The sequence below is a fragment of the Balaenoptera musculus genome, chromosome 9 (assembly GCF_009873245.2).
Source record: "Balaenoptera musculus isolate JJ_BM4_2016_0621 chromosome 9, mBalMus1.pri.v3, whole genome shotgun sequence".
NCBI classification, from domain to species: Eukaryota; Metazoa; Chordata; class Mammalia; order Artiodactyla; family Balaenopteridae; genus Balaenoptera; species Balaenoptera musculus.
This window is the reverse complement of record NC_045793.1, coordinates 89,220,881-89,241,490: the sequence shown is the minus strand read 5'-3', so window position 1 is coordinate 89,241,490 and position 20,610 is coordinate 89,220,881. Positions and strand designations below refer to the sequence as shown.

The following is a 20,610-nucleotide window of genomic DNA, read 5'->3' as shown; positions in this document are numbered from 1 at the left end:
ATAGCCTTAGACCCTCTGTGATCTTTGAAAAGTTATTTGATCTCAAGCCTCAGTATAAAACCACTGCCCCATTTACTGAATAAACTGCTACAGCCATCAAATAAAATCACGAATCCCTTTGAACTGAGGCTTTTTTGAAAAGGTAAAAGAGTGGCTCAACAATTCTCAATGTACAGATCAGTGTTGCTTGATGAGGAAAACGCAACTGGGGGGGAGTGAAGAAGAAGAAGAAAGTATATTAAGCACTTTGCTTGGTATTCTCTGGTTGCTCCTCCAGCTCCCTTCTCCTCCACCCAGCCCTACATCCTAGGAGGCTGACCCCCTTAGACTGCATCAATTGGCCTCTTTTGCCCTCTTGGCTGCAGCTAATAGGAAACACTGGCAGGAGGTTGGAGGACGGAAGAGAGGTTGGGGGTTTTTCTCTTCTAAGGATCACAGGTTGGGTGGCAGCATCCTTCTACTGAAGGCCACAGCTCCTGGGAGGGGGCCTCTCCTACAGCCAGCTACTGAGAGAGCTGTTGCTACGTTTCTCTCCAGCTGTTTGTAACCACCCCCTACGTAATGGCTCACTTTGCTGGTAACCTGGGAATGCCTCACCACCCATCTCCGTTCTCTTTAGTCCTGCCCACATCTTTGTAAATAGTTGCTTCAATAAACCCTCCTAATTACCCTGATTGAGGGTGCCATCTGTTTCTGTTCGGGATCTGTTTGTGTCCCCTCAGAGGCACAATCCTCACAAAACCTCCTTGAGGTAGATAGGATTGCTCATTTTATAGATGAGAAAAAGATATGGTTAAATAAATTTCCCAAGGTCATGTAAATTGTAAGGTGTAGAGCTTGGTATCAAACCCATACCTCTGTCTTACGCCCTTTGTATCCATCTTATGTTCTCATAGGTGGGTAAAATGTTTTTGATACTATGTTAGAACCTCCAGCATAATGCTTGATGGTAGTGGTGGTCAAGGCATCTTGTTCTTGACCTTAAAGGGAGGACTTCAAATATTTCACAATTAAGAATGATGCTTGCTGGGCTTCCCTGGTGGCACAGGGGTTAAGAATCCACCTGCCAATGCAGGGGACACGGGTTCAAGTCCTGGTCAGGGAAGATCCCACATGCCGCAGAGCAATGAAGCCCGTGCACCACAACTACTGAGCCTGCGCTCTAGAGCCTGCAAGCCAAAACTACTGAAGCCCACACACCTAGAGCCCAGAAGCCACTGCAATGAGAAGCCCGCGCACTGCAACGAAGAGTAGCCCCAGCTCACCGCAACTAGAGAAAGCCTGCGCACAGCAACGAAGACCCAACGCAGCCAAAAATAATAAATAAATTTTAAAAAAAAGTTGAAAAGAAACCAGCAATTGTTGGGAGTCAAAACGTATATGACTATTAAAAAAAAAAAAAAAAAAAAGAAGGATGCTTGCCATTGTTTTTTAGTGGATACCCTACAATGAGTCAAGGAAGTTGTCCTGTATTACAAATTTTCTGAATTTTAAACTTTTCTTAAATCAGTGAATACTTTCTTTTCCTGTGGCTATAAGAATGAATGTTGCATGTTCATTACAGCACTATTTACAATAGCCAGGACATGGAAGCAACCTAAGTGTCCGTCGACAGATGAATGGATAAAGAAGATGTGGCACATATATACAATGGAATATTACTCAGCCATAAAAAGAAACGAAGTTGAACTATTTGTAGTGAGGTGGATGGACCTAGAGACTGTCATACAGAGTGAAGTAAGTCAGAAAGAGAAAAACAAATACCGTATGCTAACACATATATATGGAATCAAAAAAAAAAATTGTTCTGATGAACCTAGGGGCAGGACAGGAATAAAGACGCAGACATAGAGAATGGACTTGAGGACACGGGGAGGGGGAAGGGTAAGCTGGGACGAAGTGAGAGAGTGGCATAGACATATATACACTACCAAATGTAAAATAGATAGCTAGTGGGAAGCAGCTGCATAGCACAGGGAGACCAGCTCTGTGTTTTGTGACCATCTAGAGGGGTGGGATAGGGAGGATGGGAGGGAGATGAAAGAAGAAGGGGATATGGGGATATATGTATGCATAGAGCTGATTCACTGTGTTATACAGCAGAAACTAATACAACGTTGTAAAGCAATTATACTCCAATAAAGATGTTAGAAAAAAAAAGAATGAATGTTGGCTTTTCAACTTTAATGCGACATATGATGTGCTTAGTTCTAGGCAGATAGAAATAATCAAGGATCTTGGTGGTGGAAGATACATGAAGAGAGGAAGCTGAAATTTCCATCTCAATATCCACTGAACTTGGAAACTTCCCCTAATTACCTCCCAAAAGTTCTTTCCATGTTCTGCAGCTCAGAGAGTTGGAGAGTTCCTCATTGGCCTGGGATGAACCAGTATTCTGTAGGGCCTCCTCCTGGTGTCGTATAACATAGCTACAAAGAACCTGTCTAATCTCTCTTCCTCTGGATAGCCCTTAGCACACAGCCAGAGGACCTGTTTCAGGTATTTTTCTCGTCCCATTTGTTCCTTTCTGAACGCCCTGCAAGTGTTCTATACCCTTGCTTTAAATGTGGTGTCCGGAGCTAAAATCAGCACTGCAGGCCTGAATCAAATACTGTTAAATGAAGGACACACCCTTCCTTGCTCTAGACATTTTATCTTTTACAGCCTGAGATTCCATTAGCTTTTTCACAGTATTGGTGCCCAAGGACCTTGCCATTTAACTAAATCCCTTGTGCCTTTCCTCCATATAGCTCCTGACTTATGACCTCTCTGTCTGTGTGGTTTGGTGTTGAGAACCAAGGTCAGGTCCTTATTGTTTAAAAATTGTTGAATTTCATACTATTAGGTCCAACCTGTCAAAATCTTTTGGATCCATATTCTGTTACCCAGCTATGCGATACCTCACACAGCTTTGTGTCCTGATACTTAGTCAAAATCATAGAGACAAAGAATAGAATGGTGGTTCCCAGGGGCTGGGGGGAGGGGGGAATGGGCAGTTATTAAAAGAAAAAGAACTCAGGAGGAAGAGTAGTCTCTGGGACAGAAACAGGACAGATTCAGTGGTGAGGGAATAACAAAAGTGTGAAAATAAAGATTTGAGATGGACAGGAAGGGATCTGAAGTTGTTATTGGATGAGCATCGCTCCGGCAGAGGGGCTGGCTGGGGCCCACCGAGGGTGGAGGTGTATTTCGAACTTGAGCAAAGAGGAGGAAGCTTGGAGCCACTTCTGGAAGGGAGGTGGGAAGGACCAACGAGAATGGATGAAGGAGGTACCCAGTGGCAATGAGTGCTCAACAGAGGTTAGTTGTGGGGTCTTCCTCCAGCTCTGCTCGGCTACCTAGGAGCAGAGGTCGGGAAAGCACACGGTGTTGGTGGTGATCCTGGACGCAGGGTTCTCAAGGTGGGGGAAGCAGCTTGGGGTGCTTACAAAGTCTGAGCAGGGCAGAGAAAGATACCCTCTCTGTCTATAGTTATGTTTGGGAGGGGGGTCTCTGAATGTAGCTTTGCTTTTGGGGACCGAATTGTGAGGGGGCAGGGAGGCTTGTGAATTGTAGTTTGCTGTAAGATCTGAGCCTGCCCCAGGTCCCACAGCTTGTAACTGAGTCCCCAGGGCTGTTTTGCCCCTAGGAAGCCCCCATAGGAACACCTGTAATATAAGAGGGGCGAGGAAAAGTCTTACATATTGATTGGTTTGGGGTGAAAGACATCTGCAATGCTAGTTTTCAGGGCAGGTCTAAAGGGTCTTCAAGATATTTTTACACAGCTTTCCTATTGACAGTGAGATATTCTGGTTTGTATTCAGCCTTCATAGCAGGCTGGGACACAGCTAGAATTTACCAACTTATTTTAACTAGACTTTAACTGTCACAGAAGCTGCTACGCAGTAATGATTTCAAACCACATGCCCCACTTCTCCTGCAGAACCTTCAGCTAGAAACCTCCCTGCTGTTCTCGGGCATAGCTTCGCTCTTTATTATCAGGGATGACATTGAGGGGGCCGGTTTTGGGAGCCCAGTAAATTTTATCAGCATTCAGGAAGGAGGAAAAAGATGGACTTTAACACACTGAAAGATGTTAAAAATTACAGTTCCCCAGATTGCATGACCAAGAGGCTTCAGTTCCAAACTCACTGCCCCCAGGAGTGGTTTTGCTTGAGTAAGAACAGCCAAACTGGCAGTTATTCTGACATCACACTAATGCAAGGGAGTTGGAAACTCCTTCCCCTGACAGAATTTTAGGAAGGCAGGCCACGCAGCTAAATGGGCTCAAAATTGCTCAAGGAAGTTGGGGGTGCTGAGTTTTAATTCTGGACTTTCCATGTGACTCAACATTTTAGTAACTGGGAGCTTCTTGACACACATTGATTCTTTTTGTACCCCCCGAGCCTGGAATGCATGTGTGCTTCATGGATTTAATACACAACGACTCACCATTGTAACAGAAATTGGGTGGACACATGGCAGCACAAAATATTCACATTTCATTGCATCACCTCCTAGTTTCTGCCTTATAAGGGAAAGGAAAACTAGCATGATGGTTGGAATAGTGTCAAATAAGAGCCTGCATTCTGGAAGCAGACTGTTGAGAGTGAATCCCTGTTCCACTGCTGACTAGTCAAACAGCCCTGCAGAGCTACAGTGTCCTCATCTGTAAAATGGGACAATATACTCAACCCTATTTCATAGATGATTGTGAGGAAGAAATGAGATAATACAGGCAAAGCCCCTGGCATACGGCAAAATCACAAGGATGCAAGCGAGTTGGGAGTCTCTTAGCCATTACCACGATTACCTTTTCCTCTAATCCTCCTGAAGATTCACTTCTCAGCACTTGCTTCCACCCTGAGGTTTTCCTAAGTACACCAAACATGCAGGGTATCCCTGCTCAGAGAGAAGCCATGAGGATCAGTTAGCTCACAGAAGCCAGCACAGTGCCCAGGTCATAGTACCTCCTCAATACGTGCTTACTAGGAGGGTGAATGCTGAAAGAAATCTGCTCTCAACCTCTGGGAATTATAAAACATACATATTAGCCTTATAAGCAAGGGATTTAAAGATTCTCATGCATACAATAGAATCATTGGATCATCAGGCTTTGAAAATACAATAATTCACTGAAATTAATGAATTGTCTGGAGGTCAGTAGTTCTCAAATTTTACTACCTAAGAGTGTCCTAGTAACCAAAAAATTCCCAAAGAACCAGAATCGGTAGATCTGGGCAGAATGCAGGCTACAGCATTTTAAACCAATCCCCCAGGTGGTTCTGATGCAGCATTTTAGGGCAGCCTCAAGGACTCCATTGAGAAACCCTAGGGGTTACTTAAAAATGTGATGGGTGCTGATGTTCTTTTACTTTTAGGTTTCCTTCTTCTTTGTTCAGTGGGTGAAAGAGTAATAGGACTGAAATTACCTTCAGTCATAGATTGGGCTGGGAAAATCTCGGTCCAAGCAAGTTCTGGTATTGTACAAGCACGAGCATGCTTAAAGGATTTGCCACAATGATCTAGAGTTATTTGGACATCCTCTATGCCTGGAAAACATCCAGAAGGGCTATTCTTTCGATTGTTAAGCTAGGAGCCTATCTGTTTCTCAGTCTGACATTTCAGGAGGGCTGTATTTTCTCTTTCAGGATTAAAGGAAGAAATACTCTGCAATGCCTTATAAATAATTCAAAATCCAAGAGGGCTTAATGTGAACCACAAGACTAAGACCAGCAGACACACTCCAAGTCCAAGAAGAATGTGTCTAGATCACCAATAAATGTATATTACCAGGAAATACATGCTAGGCCCATCAGTCTGCAGGGGAGAAGTGTCTGTGTATTTCTGTAATTTTTCTAAGGAATTAAACTTCCCCAGAGTCTGGACTCTACCTTTAACCTCCAGTTGAGGTCACCAGTCTGTCCTATCACGACATGGTGCTACGTGGCTTCACTCTCCCTTCCCCACTAATCTGTTGTTGTAAATGTTGCCTTGAAAGGGTCTTAAGATTCAATTATTAATCAGAACTAATTTAACAGACTGTTGATGCCAGGAATGAAATTTTTTCAATTTGCAAAGCTGGGATTAGCTGATCAAGGAGAATGGTATGATTTCACAGGAAATACATTAAGCTTCCCACGCCTGCCTAAAGAGCTTACTGGGATTCACAGGAGTGCAGAGAAAGGTGTGTTTGGGTGGATACATTACTGGTCCATGGAGAGTAATTATGAGGGATTTGCAAACCATAGCAGGCCTCAGTTTAGACAAAATTTTCTTAACCTGGAAGGGTCACAATGCTATACTCTCTTTTAAAAATCTCATTTAAAATGTAGCCCCACAAATTTTACTTTGACAAATGGTGCTCCAGAAATATTTTCTGCACTGAAATCTGCTTTATTTCCTTTTTTCATACTAAAGTGATGAGAAGTTACAATCTTAATTATCTTTGGAGGCACCAGACTTCAGACAGGAGGCTGATAAATGACCTAAATCATTTGCAATATACTGGAAATACAGACAATCTGTGTTGAGCGTGAGAAGCTATGTTCTTGAAGACGTTTTCTCATACATTAATGAACTGACCTCACCCTGGAACTCTCACACTGCCCCGTGCATATCCGAGGTCACCTAGAAATGTGATGGGTGCTCATCTAAATGCAAGAATCTCTTTTATCTTTTTTTCATTCAAGAATCTCTCCTTTTTTTTTTTTTTCATTCTTAGGTTTCCTCCTTTTTTTCTGCTGTAGATGAATGGATACTAAGGTTGAAATTACCTTTCGTCATAAATTGGGACCTTTTCCTAAATTCTAACCCACAGGATTAGAATTTCCTCTGTAACACTGTGTAAGATTTAACTTGATCACCTCCAAGTCAGGAAGGACTTTGAGCTGCGTCATTTGCAGGCTCAGTGTTAAATGAAAATTGTCCAAAAAGCAGGCTTTTCCCTTTTTTCATGTGGTCTCTCTCTCTAGCCTTGTCATGATGTTTGTTTTCATTCTTTTTCCTTTTTTCTTACTGTGGTAACATACACATAACATAAAACTCGCCACTTAGACTTTTTTTAGATTTACACGTTACACGTACATCTTAAGCGTACAGTTCAGTGGTATTAAACACATTCCCATTGTTGTGCAACTACCACCAGTCATGGTATTTTTTATTTACTATTTAATGTCATTCTAAGTAAATAAAAATTAAAAGGGTCAGCATGAATTTACCATGCGTTTTTACTTCATGCAATGCCAGTTTTAAGTGCAAATGTTCAGAGCATTTAACTCATTTGTGGAATCATTGAAATCACACAAATGTATTTTGTCCCTGGAGGATGCCTTGAGCTGGCCAGAAAAAACAAACACAGACAGATTCAGGAAGACTGGGAAGGAAGAGAGGGTCCCCCAGGCACAGGGCGGGCTCGAGAGAGTGGCTGGGGGTGCGCCTCTGGCTCAGGGATACTTCAGAGCCTCATAGGCGCCCAGGAGCCCTGCCCTGTGTGCCCTCTCAGGTCTGACGGCTGCTGGTGTCCCCCCTCCCACCAGCTGAGGGACCGACACATTGTTCCCTGGCTTGGGACAGGCCTTGGGGGATCTCCCCTTCCCATGAGGGGATATATGGGTGGTATCCCCAGCCCACGGCAGATGGGTGATCCCCCAGGGTACTGCAACCTCTGTACTAGGTAAATGGATCAGGGGTGGGCAAGAGGATCTTCCCTCCTTGAGTTGCGACCTCCTACCTGCTGCCCACCAGACACGTTGCAGCCCTGCTAGTCCTGGGTGGGATGGCCACTGCTGTGCTCTGCCCCAAGATGCTGCAGGACAGGTGCACCCAACCATGACCTTCCCCACCTGCACCCGGGCCCTTCCTGGGGCAGAGGGTGGCAGTGGTCACGGGGTGGGCACAAGGAGGGGAGGCTGAGCAGGGCCCAGGTTCCAGGGCGCAGACAACTGGGCTGAGAACCCATCCCCAGGGAGCTGGGGACGGGGCAGGGTAGGAGAGGAAGAGGGGAGGGGGAGGCAGCAGGAAGCAGGGCACCGTGACCAGTTTCCAAGCCTCCCCACCCCCTACACGCTCCAGTGTGCCATCGCCCCATCAGACTTCACTGACAAAACAGAGTTTCAAGAGTGGGGCTGCAGAGCATTAACCCCCAAGCAGGGGGCCCTTCTGAGCTTGGGACCCTGTGGACTACACTGGTCGTACACTCATGGTGCCCTGGGTGCAGGAACAAAGAACAAGGAAGCGAGAGGAAAATCAGCGCTGCCCACCAGCAAGGCTGGCCCCGCCTATTCCCAACTCCCAAAGGGAGTCCTTCCTGACCCAGGAACATCCCTGGGAAGAGGGGATTTGTGCTCTGGACAAAAGCCATCTCTTCTCGTTACTACTGCCCTATTTTCAGCATTGCCCTCTTTTCTTCCTCCTCCTCTCTTTCCTGCTGATTCAGGAATTTAAGCCTGATGCTTTGACCCGACCCCCAGTGCTGTGGACAGTGTGGGCTGCACTTCTTCTGGACACAGAGTTTAAAATTCTACACTGTTTGTGGCTTCTTTTTGGATTTTCCTTTGCTGCTCTTCCCTTCCTTGCGCCTCCCTCTGTCTGAGCGAGGGGAGATGTGAGATCTGTCTTTTAATTATGCTTTCCAGTAAATGAAGGTGACATTCCCCGCCTGGCAGGATGCCTGTAGCCTCCGCAGTGAGAGCTGGTGAGGCTCCTGGAGTTCATGGGGTGGGGTGGGGGCTGCTTTTCAGGACTGTGGGGGGCCCGGCGAGACGAGAGGAGAGGGGAGGAAAAGCTGGAGAAATTCACAGAAGCAGAGGACAACATGGGAAACGGAGCGTGGGAAAATGGGTAAGGGGCAGAAGATGGAAGGAAGGCGGCAACGAACAAAGGGAGGAAGGGAGGAAGGGAGTCAGCATTTTGCCTGCTCTACCCACATGATCTTAAAGACTAGAGTCTAACCTGGTAAAGCTGCTGCCCCCAAGCAGACAATACCCGTGCACACAGGCGCCTGGACAAGGGCTGAGAATCCTAGGTGGCGACAAGGAGTGCCAGCACCATGTCTCTTGCTCTGCTCCCATCAGATCCTTGAAAAACCTGACTCTGCTTACGTGTCTTCCCAGAGCACAGCCTAACGAATTAGTGCCCCATGAAGGCGTAGGTGCTCCGGAGAGAACTGGGGGAGGTGCTTAAATGGGAATGTTACACGGGACAGAAGAAGAAAGAGGGCAAATCCCCCCTGGAGCTCCCAAGAGGGCCCAGAGCTGTGCTGAGAAGAGCTGGGACTTTTCATTCACAAGAATCTTCACAAAAAGTGAACTCTATTTTTCCAGGGTGATCAATGCAGAGGCTGTATAAGCCAAGTGTACTCATAACCTCAAGTCTTGAAAACCCCTTCCTCCTAGCAGTATTATAATAAACCAATGTCTTGGGTCTTGTTGAGAAAGTACCACTAAATCTCGAATTGTTCGAGAAAGGAGGATAAAGGGCAACTTTCTATCTGATGGACTCACAGCCCAAAGATGACACACAGCTTCCCAGCCGAGCCTGACATACTGCCCAGAGATCCAGACTCACAAGAAGCCACAGGCCTCCCGTTCTTTCCGTTCCCTCAGGAATTATTACCTCTTTCCAGAGGAAGATTTCACTTTTGGATTGTGATATGGGCTCTACTGAGGTTTTCCTCACAGCAGCAGCAAAACCTCATTTGCCGAGGGAAAATATGACCCGCTTCAAAGACCTGGAGTATCTGATATGTTTACTGACGTCTCTCTCGTGACCAGTGAGATATAAGAACAATATTTATCTCTAATTCAAGAGAGGAAGCTAAACTGTTGTGGTGAAGATGGCCCTGTTCTTTTAAGAACAGACTTTTTCAAAACGGTGGTCTGTGGATCTCCTGCATCAGAATTACATGGAATGATGATTTAAGAATCAGATTTCTGCATCCCCACTGCAGAACTACTAAATCTCTGTGGGTGAGGGGTCAGCACCCACATTTAAATAAGCTAAGAGTTTGTCATCACGTATATACTGACGTTTCTGAATCAATGCTTGGAGCAGGGGGCCTCAAACTGGGGCGAGCCTCACCGTTGTCTGGAAGCCTGAGAAACACAGGTGGCTGGGTCCCACTCGCAGAGTTTCTGATTCAGCAGGTCTGGGGCGGGGCCTGAGCATCTGCATTTCTAACAAGTTCCCAGTTGATGCCGAGGCTGCTGGTCTGGGGACCACACTTTGGAAACCGCTGGGTTAGAACAATGAAAACAACCCAGCCTTGTGTCAGTCAGGTGTGCCCTACTTAACTGTTCTCGGGAAGCCCCGAGGATCAGAGTGTGGGTGGTGGTGGCAGTGGCGGGCTGGTGTTCTGTCCCTCCGGGAGGTGACCGTCTGGGGAAGCGGTGCAGAGCCACCTGGCCTTCAAGCCAGGCCAGTCTACACAGGGCCCCTGGGGCAAATGTGGGTTGGTACATGCGTCTGTCAGATAACCAGGCTTCTGGAGGCTGGCTCTTCAGACTCGAGGGAGCTCAGTTTGGTTTCAGGTAACAATGGGGTTATAGGTATATCTTAGGGCAAGTCAGGAAGGATCCAGCAGATCCCAGAACTAAGCTGGTATAACAGGAGGTAGAGTCCTCCTCACCATGACTAACAGCCAGCTGGGCATGTTCCCATGGCGACAGACCACTAGGCCTCCAGGCTGATATTTCAGGGGCCTCAGGCCTCTGATACACCCTTTCCTCCATCTAGAAAGTATTTCAGGCTGAGGCCTCCACAGACCACCTAGGACATGCTTGGCTGGGTTTTGGGGCAGCCCACAGTGTCTGACTTCCTCCCCTCCTGCCTCAGACGCCTGTAGTTACCAGTATGGCCACTAGAGGTCTCAGCAGGACAATTATTACCCTAGGAAGGGGCCAGGAAGGACCTGGGAGAAGCCGGAAAAGCGCGTCTTCCCACCACCCCGGGGATCTCCGGCAAAGGGAAAAGTAAGGTGAGGGGCTCATGACCTCTGCCTGCCTGTCCAGCATCCTCAGCATGACAACTGGTCTTGTGTGGCTGCCCAAGGATGTTATTTTCCTCTTCATACGGCGCAACAGTCACCATGGGAGAAGGAATGGTAACACCAGGGCAATGATGGTTGCCAAGAAGGGGCCTTAATTTCCAACAGCTGCTCCCTCCCAATGACATGGTCGATTGGCATTGTTCAATTTTATGTTAAGTGCCACGCAAATGCAGCTTTAAGAGTCCTCTAGCACAACCCTTCCAGCCAGATTTGCTGCTGCCTGCAAAGCCCTTATTCCACCAAAATCCTGGAGCTGAAATTCTGTCCCAGTCATATTTTCCAAGGTCGCAGCTCTTTGCAGTTCTCCATTTTGTCCAGCAGCATTAGAGCCTAAGACACACACAGGGAGTCACCCACCTCTGTAGTCCCCCTCCCTGTCCTGCTCTTCCCACCCAACTTTGAATCAGCGTCAGATCCAGGGGAGACGGCTGCAGACCTGATGGGCTATCTTGGAAAAAGTTGCATGTTAAGCCAAACTTGATCTGTGGACAACAAAAGGGGCCAAATGTTAAATCAGTGATGATTCTTTGCTTTATAAAAAAGATTGATCATGAACATGCCATGGATTTACCATGGAAAAAGAAAGCTCTGTTAAAATGACATTGCACGGGGCTTCCCTGGTGGCGAAGTGGTTGAGAGTCCGCCTGTCAGTGCAGGGGACGCGGGTTCGAGCCCTGGTCCGGGAGGATCCCACGTGCCGCGGAGCAACTGGGCCCGTGCGCCACAGCTACTGAGCCTGCGCTCTAGAACCTGTGAGCCACAACTACTGAGCCCACGTGCTGCAACTACTGAAGCCCACATCTAGAGCCCGTGCTCCGCAACAGGGGAGGCTGCCACAATAAGAAGCCCACGCACCGCAAAGAAGAGTGGTCCCCGCTCGCCGCAACTGGAGAGGGCCCGTGCGCAGCAAGGAAGACCCAACGCAGCCCCAAATATAAATATAAATACATAAAATAAATAAATGAAAAAAAAATGACATTGCACATTTGGTTAATCTATGTATTTCTATAATTTTACGTAAACAAGGAGTGTATCTCAAAACTCTGCTGGAAGCTAGCATGTGTGGGTCTCTACTCTTGCCTTAATTGGCTTTCAGATTATTCTCGGACTGCCTCACTGACTTCCCTGGCCCTGTTAGCTCAGTAAGCAATACACTGAAAGGAGAAAATGTGACTTAGTTCACCTACTGAGTCTCCCTAAGTTCCAGAGCTCGAATCAGTGGTGTCTTGGAAAGGAGAGAAGTGGATATCACCCAGATAACCTGAGACTGCAGAAATCAGCTTATCTGAGATGATCACACCTGGAGTCGGCCATGTCCACCTCCGTGTGGCAGGTCCGTGTAAGCGGGGCAGGCTACTTGTCTCTCACCTGCACCTTTCCCTCCTGCCCCTGTCCTTCCTCAGTTAATAACAGAGACTCACAGAGCTCTTGCTCCTGTAGGCTGTCCCCATTTACACAGCCTGACTATAACTTTTTCCATAATCCTATGGTTAGAAATGAATACTGCTGGGAGGAAGCTGCATGAAAACAGCCCGAGGTTAGGAGCAAACTTAGCATCATGTACTTTTTGAAATTAGCTGTTGTCAAAGTCGTTTTACAGATGAGGAGCCCAAGGTCCAGAAGGGCAGAGTAACTTTCCCAAGTTCATGCAGATATGTAGTGGCAGAGCCAGGAATGGGAACTGGGGTCCTTTCTTGGGATGTAGACTCCTTCACTTTCATTCACTTCCTGGTTGTGTACGTGGTTCTCTCTCAGAGAAAAATGAGCTGGGGCAGCACAATGGTAAGATGCTTTGATGGAAAGAGAACTGAGTTATAATCCAGGCTCTGCCCCATTTGGGCAAGTTACTTTCCCTCTGGAGGCCTCAGTCATCTGTGAATTAAGGGGTTTGGAGTGAAGAATCCATCTCTAAGGACCCGTAAGCTCCAGCATTCTGTGTATGTCTAAACGACGGGCTCGAGTCCCAGCACTGCAGGGGACTAAGTGCTCCATCACATCTCATGAGAGAGCCCCTGCATTTTTAAATTCTTGTCATCTCTGACAACTAACTTGGAAAGTTTCCTTCTCACTCCTTTTCGACATGCACTTGAAACTTCTGGGAGACTGAGGACAAGAGGAAGTTCCAACCCTGAAATCACGGTCAGGTGGGGAAAGCTGTACAGTAAGACAGGATACTTTTTGTCAGGCACAAATTCCTTCTCCCCAATGTATTACTCTGTAAATCTAGTTCATCACATATTGAATTTGTGTGTGTGTGTGTGCATGGGTATGTACAATGAAGGGCCAATATAACCCATATTTGGCTTAGAAACCATTATCCTTTCTCATTGATAATCACAGTTTTGTTCAATATATGTATATGTGTCCATCATATACACAAGTACAGAGAAAACAATAAACAAATGAGAAGATGACCACTTTTCTCCATGGCTCATTTTAGCCCTGTTGCATGGTATTTATTCTCACAGAGCATTCACTCCTGCAAAGGCTCACAGAGCAATAATCCATTTAGGCTGGTGGTCCCAGAAGAACACTGCACAGCAAAGATGCAATGGGTGCCTCAGCCTGCATGAGGGGCCTACACACGTTTCCGCTCTGTGGAGTAGAATGTTGCTGTGAGAACGTGGACACTAGCCCAGAATCCTAAAATCTGACAACATGAGGGCTCGTTGTCAGAGAACAATAACAAAACGCATTCCCCAGGTGTCCCCAGCTCCTTTCCGGGGAGGTGCCAGGCAGACAGCGGCAAATTCTCTAGAGATTGTGGGAGAGAGAAACACAAATACAAAATCAGGAACAAAGACATAAGCTCTACGGCTTAAGAGCGACGGTTCATGCGGCCCCAGGGGCAAGCGGCGAAAGCGGGAATCAGAACAGCGGAGGAAACATGCGGGGATGGTAGGCGGAAGCGCACAAAACACAGTCCGGCCCAGAGGAGCCATGCTCACACTTACATGGCGTGATCTCACACTACCTTAGTGTGCTTTAAGCATTTCCATCATCTGAGAGTTTAGGAGGGAAAAACAGAATAGTTAAAGGTACAATAAATTAAGAGCTTGCACTTTATTTTTAAAGGTTAAAAATATAACAGTGTCATTCCTGGCCACCCGATTCCTAGTGTGAAGAGCGATACGTGTGACGATTCATAGTGGTGAGAAGCACAGTTCTGAGAGCCAGACCCTGGTTTCATATCTTGGTTCTGCCACTTGTAGCTGTGTGACTCTGTGTTAAGTGTCTTACCTTTCCATGCCTCAGTTTCCTCATCTGTAAAATGGGTCTAATAGTACCACTTACCTCATAAGACTGTGGTGAGGATGGAATAAATTAATACATGTAAAATACTTGAACAGTCCTATTCAAGACTAAGCATCATCTAAGTATTGGTTATCACTGTTGTTATTTTGATCTTTAGCTTCCTCAGGCAATACCACCCAGAGTAGATGATCAAAAGTTTACAGAAAGCTAAGGACTTGGTGAGAAATTTAGATGCTCAATAAGAAAAACAATTGAAGAAATCAAACATTCAGGAGAAAAAAGACAAAGTTAGAAACGCACGGGTTGAGCAATAGTTTCTGTGTTGTTATAATTCTTTGAGGGTGTCATTTCAAATTCCAAGGCAATTCACAGTAGCTTTTTAAGAAAGATAAATAAAAATCAATGGCACACACACAGATCGATTAGAACCCTGAGGCCTGGTTCATGTTGGACAATTACAGGCTGTGTACACATCCTCAGGTGTTAACCTTTGGACTGATGGCATCTAACATGTTCTAACTTGCTTCTGCCCAGGGCCCCTCACAGTAAGCGAATTGCTAAAAGGTGCCAGCGCAAGGATTCTGGGTTGTGAGTACCAAGTCATACAGAAGGACAGACTCCTCTGTTCTTCCCCAGAACCATTCTGTCAGCTTTGACTTCACTCGGCAGGATACTGTGGTCAAGGAAAATATGGGACCTTAGCCTGAAAGGAACCTGCAAGTAAAGTGCTCTGAGGATAACCTGGGCTGAGTCTGCCTTTGCTGATGACACTCTGAGTCCCCGGGTGGCCAGGACCAGTGCCCTGCTAGTGCTTTACTGCCCCCCCAGAGTGACATCCCCTCCCACACCCCCATTCTCCTAGTGGGCATCTGCACACGGAGACAGGTCTTTATTTAAAAAACATGTGGCAGAGGAAACGAGGCACATGAAAAGATGCTCAACATCGCTAATTATTGGAGAAATGCAAATCAAAACTACAATGAGATACCACCGCACACCGGTCAGAATGGCCACCATCAAAAAGTCTACAAACAATAAATGCTGGAGAGGGTGTGGAGAAAAGGGAACTCTCTTGCACTGTTGGTGGGAGTGTAAATTGATACAGCCACTATGGAGAACAGTATGGAGGTGCCTTAAAAAACTAAAAATAGAGCTACCATACGACCCAGCAATCCCACTACTAGGCATATACCCTCAGAAAACCATAATTCAAAAAGAGTCATGTACCACAGTGTTCATAGCAGCACTGTTCACAATAGCCAGGACATGGAAGCAACCTAAATGTTCACTGACAGATGAATGGGTAAAGAAGATGTACTAAATATACACAATGGAATATTACTCAGCAATTATAGAGAATGAAATAATGCCATTTGCAGCAACATGGAGGGAGGGACCTGGAAATTATCATACTAAGTGAAGTAAGTCAGACAGAGAAAGACAAATATCTTATGATATCGCTTATATGCAGAATCTAAAAAAAATGATACAAATGAACTTATTTACAAAACAGAAATAGACTCACAGATTTAGAGAAAGAACTTATGGTTACCAGTGGGGAAGGGTGGCGGGGAGGGATAGACTGGGAGTTTGGGATTGACATATACACACTGCTATATTTAAAATAGCTAACCAACAAGGACTTACTGTATAGCACAGGGGACTCTAGTCAATATTCTGTAATAACCTAAATGGGAAAAGAACTTGAAAAAGAATAGATACATGTATATGTATAACTGAATCACTTTGCTGTGTACCTGAAACTAACACATTTTTTTTTAACATCTTTATTGGAGTATAATTGCTTTACAATGGTGTGTTGGTTTCTGCTTTATAACAAAGTGAATCAGCTATACATATACATACATCCCCATATCTCCTCCCTCTTGCGTCTCCCCTCCTCCCTATCCCACCCCTCTAGGTGGTCACAAAGCACGGAGCTGATCTCCCTGTGCTATGCAGCTGCTTCCCACTAGCTATCTATTTTACGTTTGGTAGTGTATATATGTCCATGCCACTCTCTCACTTCGTCACAGCTTACCCTTCCCCCTCCCCATATCCTCAAGTCCATTCTCTACGTCTGTGTCTTTATTCCTGCCCTGCCCCTAGGTTCTTCAGAACCTCTTTTTTTTTTTTTTTTAGATTCCATATATATATGTTAGCATATGGTATTTGTTTTTCTCTTTCTGACTTACTTCACTCTGTATGACAGACTCTAGGTCCACCCACCTCACTACAAATAACTCAATTTCATTTCTTTTTATGGCTAATATTCCATTGTATATATGTGCCACATCTTCTTTATCCATTCATCTGTCGATGGACACTTAGGTTGCTTCCGTGTCCTGGCTATTGTAAATAGAGCTGCAATGAACATTGGGGTACATGACTCTTTTTGAATTATGGTTTTCTCAGGGTATATGCCCAGTAGTGGGATTGCTGGGTCATATGGTAGTTCTATTTTTAGTTTTTTAAGGAACCTCCATACTGTTCTCCATTGTGGCTGTATCAATTTACATTCCCACCAACAGTAAAACACAACATTCTTAATCAACTATACTCAATATGAAATAAAAATTAAAATTAAAAACATGTGGCATTCCATGAAACCCAGATTAATGGGCTGTCCTGTTCTTCTGACCCAGGGATACCTGATTCCTTCCCCTCTGACAACCTTGAAACTCCTGCTTCCCATTTCGCCCTCCGCTGACTTCTCTAGTCTGGCTGTTACCTGACTGTGTCACTTCTTATTCATCACTGGTCTGAGAAAGTTTCCAGGGTGGAAGCTGTAGGACTCTTCCGTCACTCTGAGTTCCTTCACACCCTTTCTCACTTCCTCAGAGGATTGTGTTGGCCCTCACTGGGATGTGAGCATTCGGATGAAGCAATGTGATCCTTTAAAGTTGGAATGTTGGGTGCTAAAAGCATCATTTCAAATGAAAAATGAAAAGCAACACTGGAAGTCTTCAGCTGGTCAAACACAGAAGGGAAGAATGACAAGGAAGATGCCAGGGTCTGTTAGGAAGCCTGGCTTAACCACCTTTTGCCAGAAAGGGTGAGTCATAGGCTGCCTGGGCAGGGAGCACGCTCACCCCTGAGCACAGACCCCATGATGGTTCTCGGCTTCCACGGAAGTGCATTTTCCCACCAAGCAATGTGTGTGTCCCCAACCACACACTGCTGTGCTCTGACAAGGCCTCTGCTTTGAGCAGGGTTTTAACCTGGCTGATATTCTTTTGTGTAAATGTAACTCCAGCTGCCAGTTGGGCTGTGGGCTCCGAAAGGCTGGGCCTGGGTTCTTCTTTCTCAGGCAGCCTCTCTCTCTGTCAAGCACAGTTGCAGTAGGCCGTCTACTGCAGGAGCAGGTTAAGGCTGCTGGTGATTGCAGCTTCATTTGTCTGGCAGGGATGCTGGTTTCTTAAAGACACACTCTCAGATCTTTCCCAACTGCAGGTATTGCCTCAAGGCCACAGACTACAGTGCCTGGGCTCTGGAACACAGAGAGACACCTTGATCTGTCCAACACCTCTTTGAATGGATGCTATTTATGTCAACAGAATGTTGCTCTGGCAAAATTACAAACGGGAGAAAGAGGCAGAGGATACTTAGAAAAGCAAAGGGCTTGGTGGTTCCATGCACATGCATGGCCAGCACACTTTTCTCTTTGCTACAGACACAGACAGGCCTTGTACCGTCACTGCTCATATGGGACACCTTTGAATGTTCAGAGAGCTCACGACATATGTGCCACTCTCAGAATGGAATATCAACCAATAGGCTGAGAGTCCACTCATTATTTTATTTATAATACTCAAAACATAAAAACAGACATAGCTTTATGTTACCATTTGATTTACTCACACTTGAGTGAACAGCTGTCTCATTCATTGGAAACTTTATAAAACTGAGCCAAAATGTCCCTCTGAGATTTCTTCTATATCTGGGTGATTTGCACTGAATCCTGGGAGTTTGGGTTCTATAGTTTAATTTCCCACTTCCTAGGTGGTAGCAGATAATAGATGGAACGCTGAGAGTTGACTGATTTTTTTTTCCTTCAAATGCATGACCTCCTGACCCTTCGGTGCTCCGTGGTGGAGGGTAACAAAGAAAAGAACAGAAACGAAAGAGAGTCCTAGTGAAAACTACTTTCAATTGAGAGGCCTTTCGGAGAAGACATAGGAGATGGCGCTGCAGTTTACTGTTATAATCAAAGAAATCTAGGCTGGATGTGACCTTGGTAATTAATTATCCAGTCCCTTGCTTCATTTTACAGATGAGGAAACAAAAGCTCAGAGAGGACAAGTGAAAGCCAGCTGGAGAGTCAGGGTTAGAGGCAGACCGCCTGACTTGTGGTCCAGGACCACCCCACCTACCACACCACTTCCCATTGGCAATAGAAGGGCACAGTTTTCTAAGCAAGGACCTCCATTAGGGAATATAATAGGAATAGTATGCCCAGCCTGCCCTCTGAGTTTGGAAAGGTTTAATCTTTTCATAAGCAAGCTAAAGGCAAAGTTGGAAAACTGCTTTAACTCCTCCAACAAGATACAAATCAAGGGGTGTGTGTGGTCTGCCTCTAGGTCACTGATCTCCAAATTTGAAGAAACTATGGACCCCTTTAAAGGAAAATAATCCTCTAAGACCTATGGTAAATTTTCTTAACCAGCATTTGAGAAACATTTACTTAAGACAGCTGAAGTCTCATTCTTTGAACATGATTTTCAATTGAGAAGTCTCACTGAAGAAAAGACAAGTTTTCTGTTTATAATCGGTAAAATGAAAGTACAAAACCTAAATGTCCTTATTAAGCCCAAAGACCCCCATCTCCCCGCAAACATATGTGCCTGAAATCTGATTTGAGAAATGCTGTCCTAGCTCAGAATTCATTACTGCTCTCTTGTCTGGCCCATGAATGAACTTCTTCAGTTTACATCCCTCCCATCTTCGCTCCTTTCGTAGCTACTTCTTTTGTACCGAATGCATTTCTTAGTTCACATTTTTGCAATGGAGCCTGTGTGTCCTGTATTCCTGTTGCCTCGTCACCCTATCTCTCTCTTTCTGAATCTGGGGTCACTTTGTGACTTACCTAATATTTGCTTTAGATGAAAATTCAGCACAATCCTGCTTTTGTGGAACGGTGTTTGTAATGAAAATGCTAGTTTTCTAAGCTGAAAGGGATTCAGGTTTGGAATCTGCCATCTAGGCAGCGTCAGTCCCCATCTGGATTTCAGCAATGAAGTTCCATCGGTTAAAATGCACCTTAAACACCTCAGTCCCCATCTGGATTTCAGCAATGAAGTTCCATCGGTTAAAACGCACCTTAAACACCTCAGCTGGACTTGTACAGTAGTTAATTTCCTTGTTTTACAATCTTACCAATTTAATGTTGCCATCCTGTCCTCCCTCTGGGGTGACAGGTGGCTAAAAACACATTTAGATTTTCCTCTGAGGGGGGATTTCTCTCTCCTTGACAGTCTCTCTCTGCTCTGTGTCTCACAGACAACTAGGAATTTGCCATGGAGCTCCCCTTGGGAATGCCTCTTTCCTGCCTCTCTCCATTCATCTACCCTGGGTCAGAATTTTCTTTTTTGTTAAGAATTCATTCCCCAGTGGAAACGTAAGCATGGCAGAGTTTCTTCCAGTCTCTTACAGCGTTGTTGCTGTTTTCTGCTCTGGATTTTATGGAAAGTGATTTAAAAAATGGAATGGGTCCTAGTTCTATATTATTTTGGCTAAAAAAAAAAATGGAAGCATGTTTCTCTATACTGTACTGTACTTGTACATTCCAATACGGCAGCCTCTAGACACACGTGGCTATTAAATTTAAGTTAATTAAAATAAAATACAGTTAAAAATTTAGTTCCTCAGTCTCACTAGCTACATTTCAAATGCTCAGAAGCCACATGTATCTAGTCTAGGACACTGTACTGGATAGAGCAGATAGAGAACATTTCCATCATTGTTCTGTGAGACAGTGCTGCTCTACAACATTTATTGTGCTCTAATAAAACTTGAATGTAAGCCGTGTACTATGCTGTAGAAGTCTAATTCTGAAAAAGGTACAATGAAACATAAATATGTAAGTATGTAAGTCATCTTCAGTCAAAACCCACCTGTAAAGTGCTGAGGATAATTATTTAATATATTTAATAAGCAATACAGGGACTCTCCTGGTGGCTCAGTGGTTAAGAGTCTGCCTGCCAATGCAGGGGACACGGGTTCGAGCCCTGGTCCGGGAAGATCCCACATGCCGCGGAGCAACCAAGCCCGTGCACCACAGCTACTGAGCCTGCGCTCTAGAGCCCGTGAGCCACAACACTGAAGGCCAC

The 20,610-nt window shown here is 45.4% G+C and overlaps 1 protein-coding gene across 4 annotated transcripts in view; it reads right to left on the bottom strand.

Annotated features, from left to right (window-relative positions):
- LHFPL3 (LHFPL tetraspan subfamily member 3) overlaps positions 1 to 20,610 on the bottom strand; it is a 543,757-nt gene that overhangs the window by 35,196 nt on the left and 487,951 nt on the right. The window contains exons 3-4 of one of the 4 annotated variants that reach the window (XM_036863250.1): positions 13,981 to 14,028; positions 13,711 to 13,780 (exon numbers count right to left, since the gene is read on the bottom strand). The exons of 1 other annotated variant lie outside the window; for it this stretch is intronic. In XM_036863250.1, coding sequence (XP_036719145.1) covers positions 14,012 to 14,028 — 17 coding nt within the window. In that variant the 3' untranslated portion in view covers positions 13,711 to 13,780; positions 13,981 to 14,011. Of the gene's footprint in view, positions 1 to 13,710; positions 13,781 to 13,980; positions 14,029 to 20,610 lie in introns of those variants that run through there. 2 more of the 4 variants (XM_036863249.1, XM_036863248.1) reach the window with 2 other exon arrangements.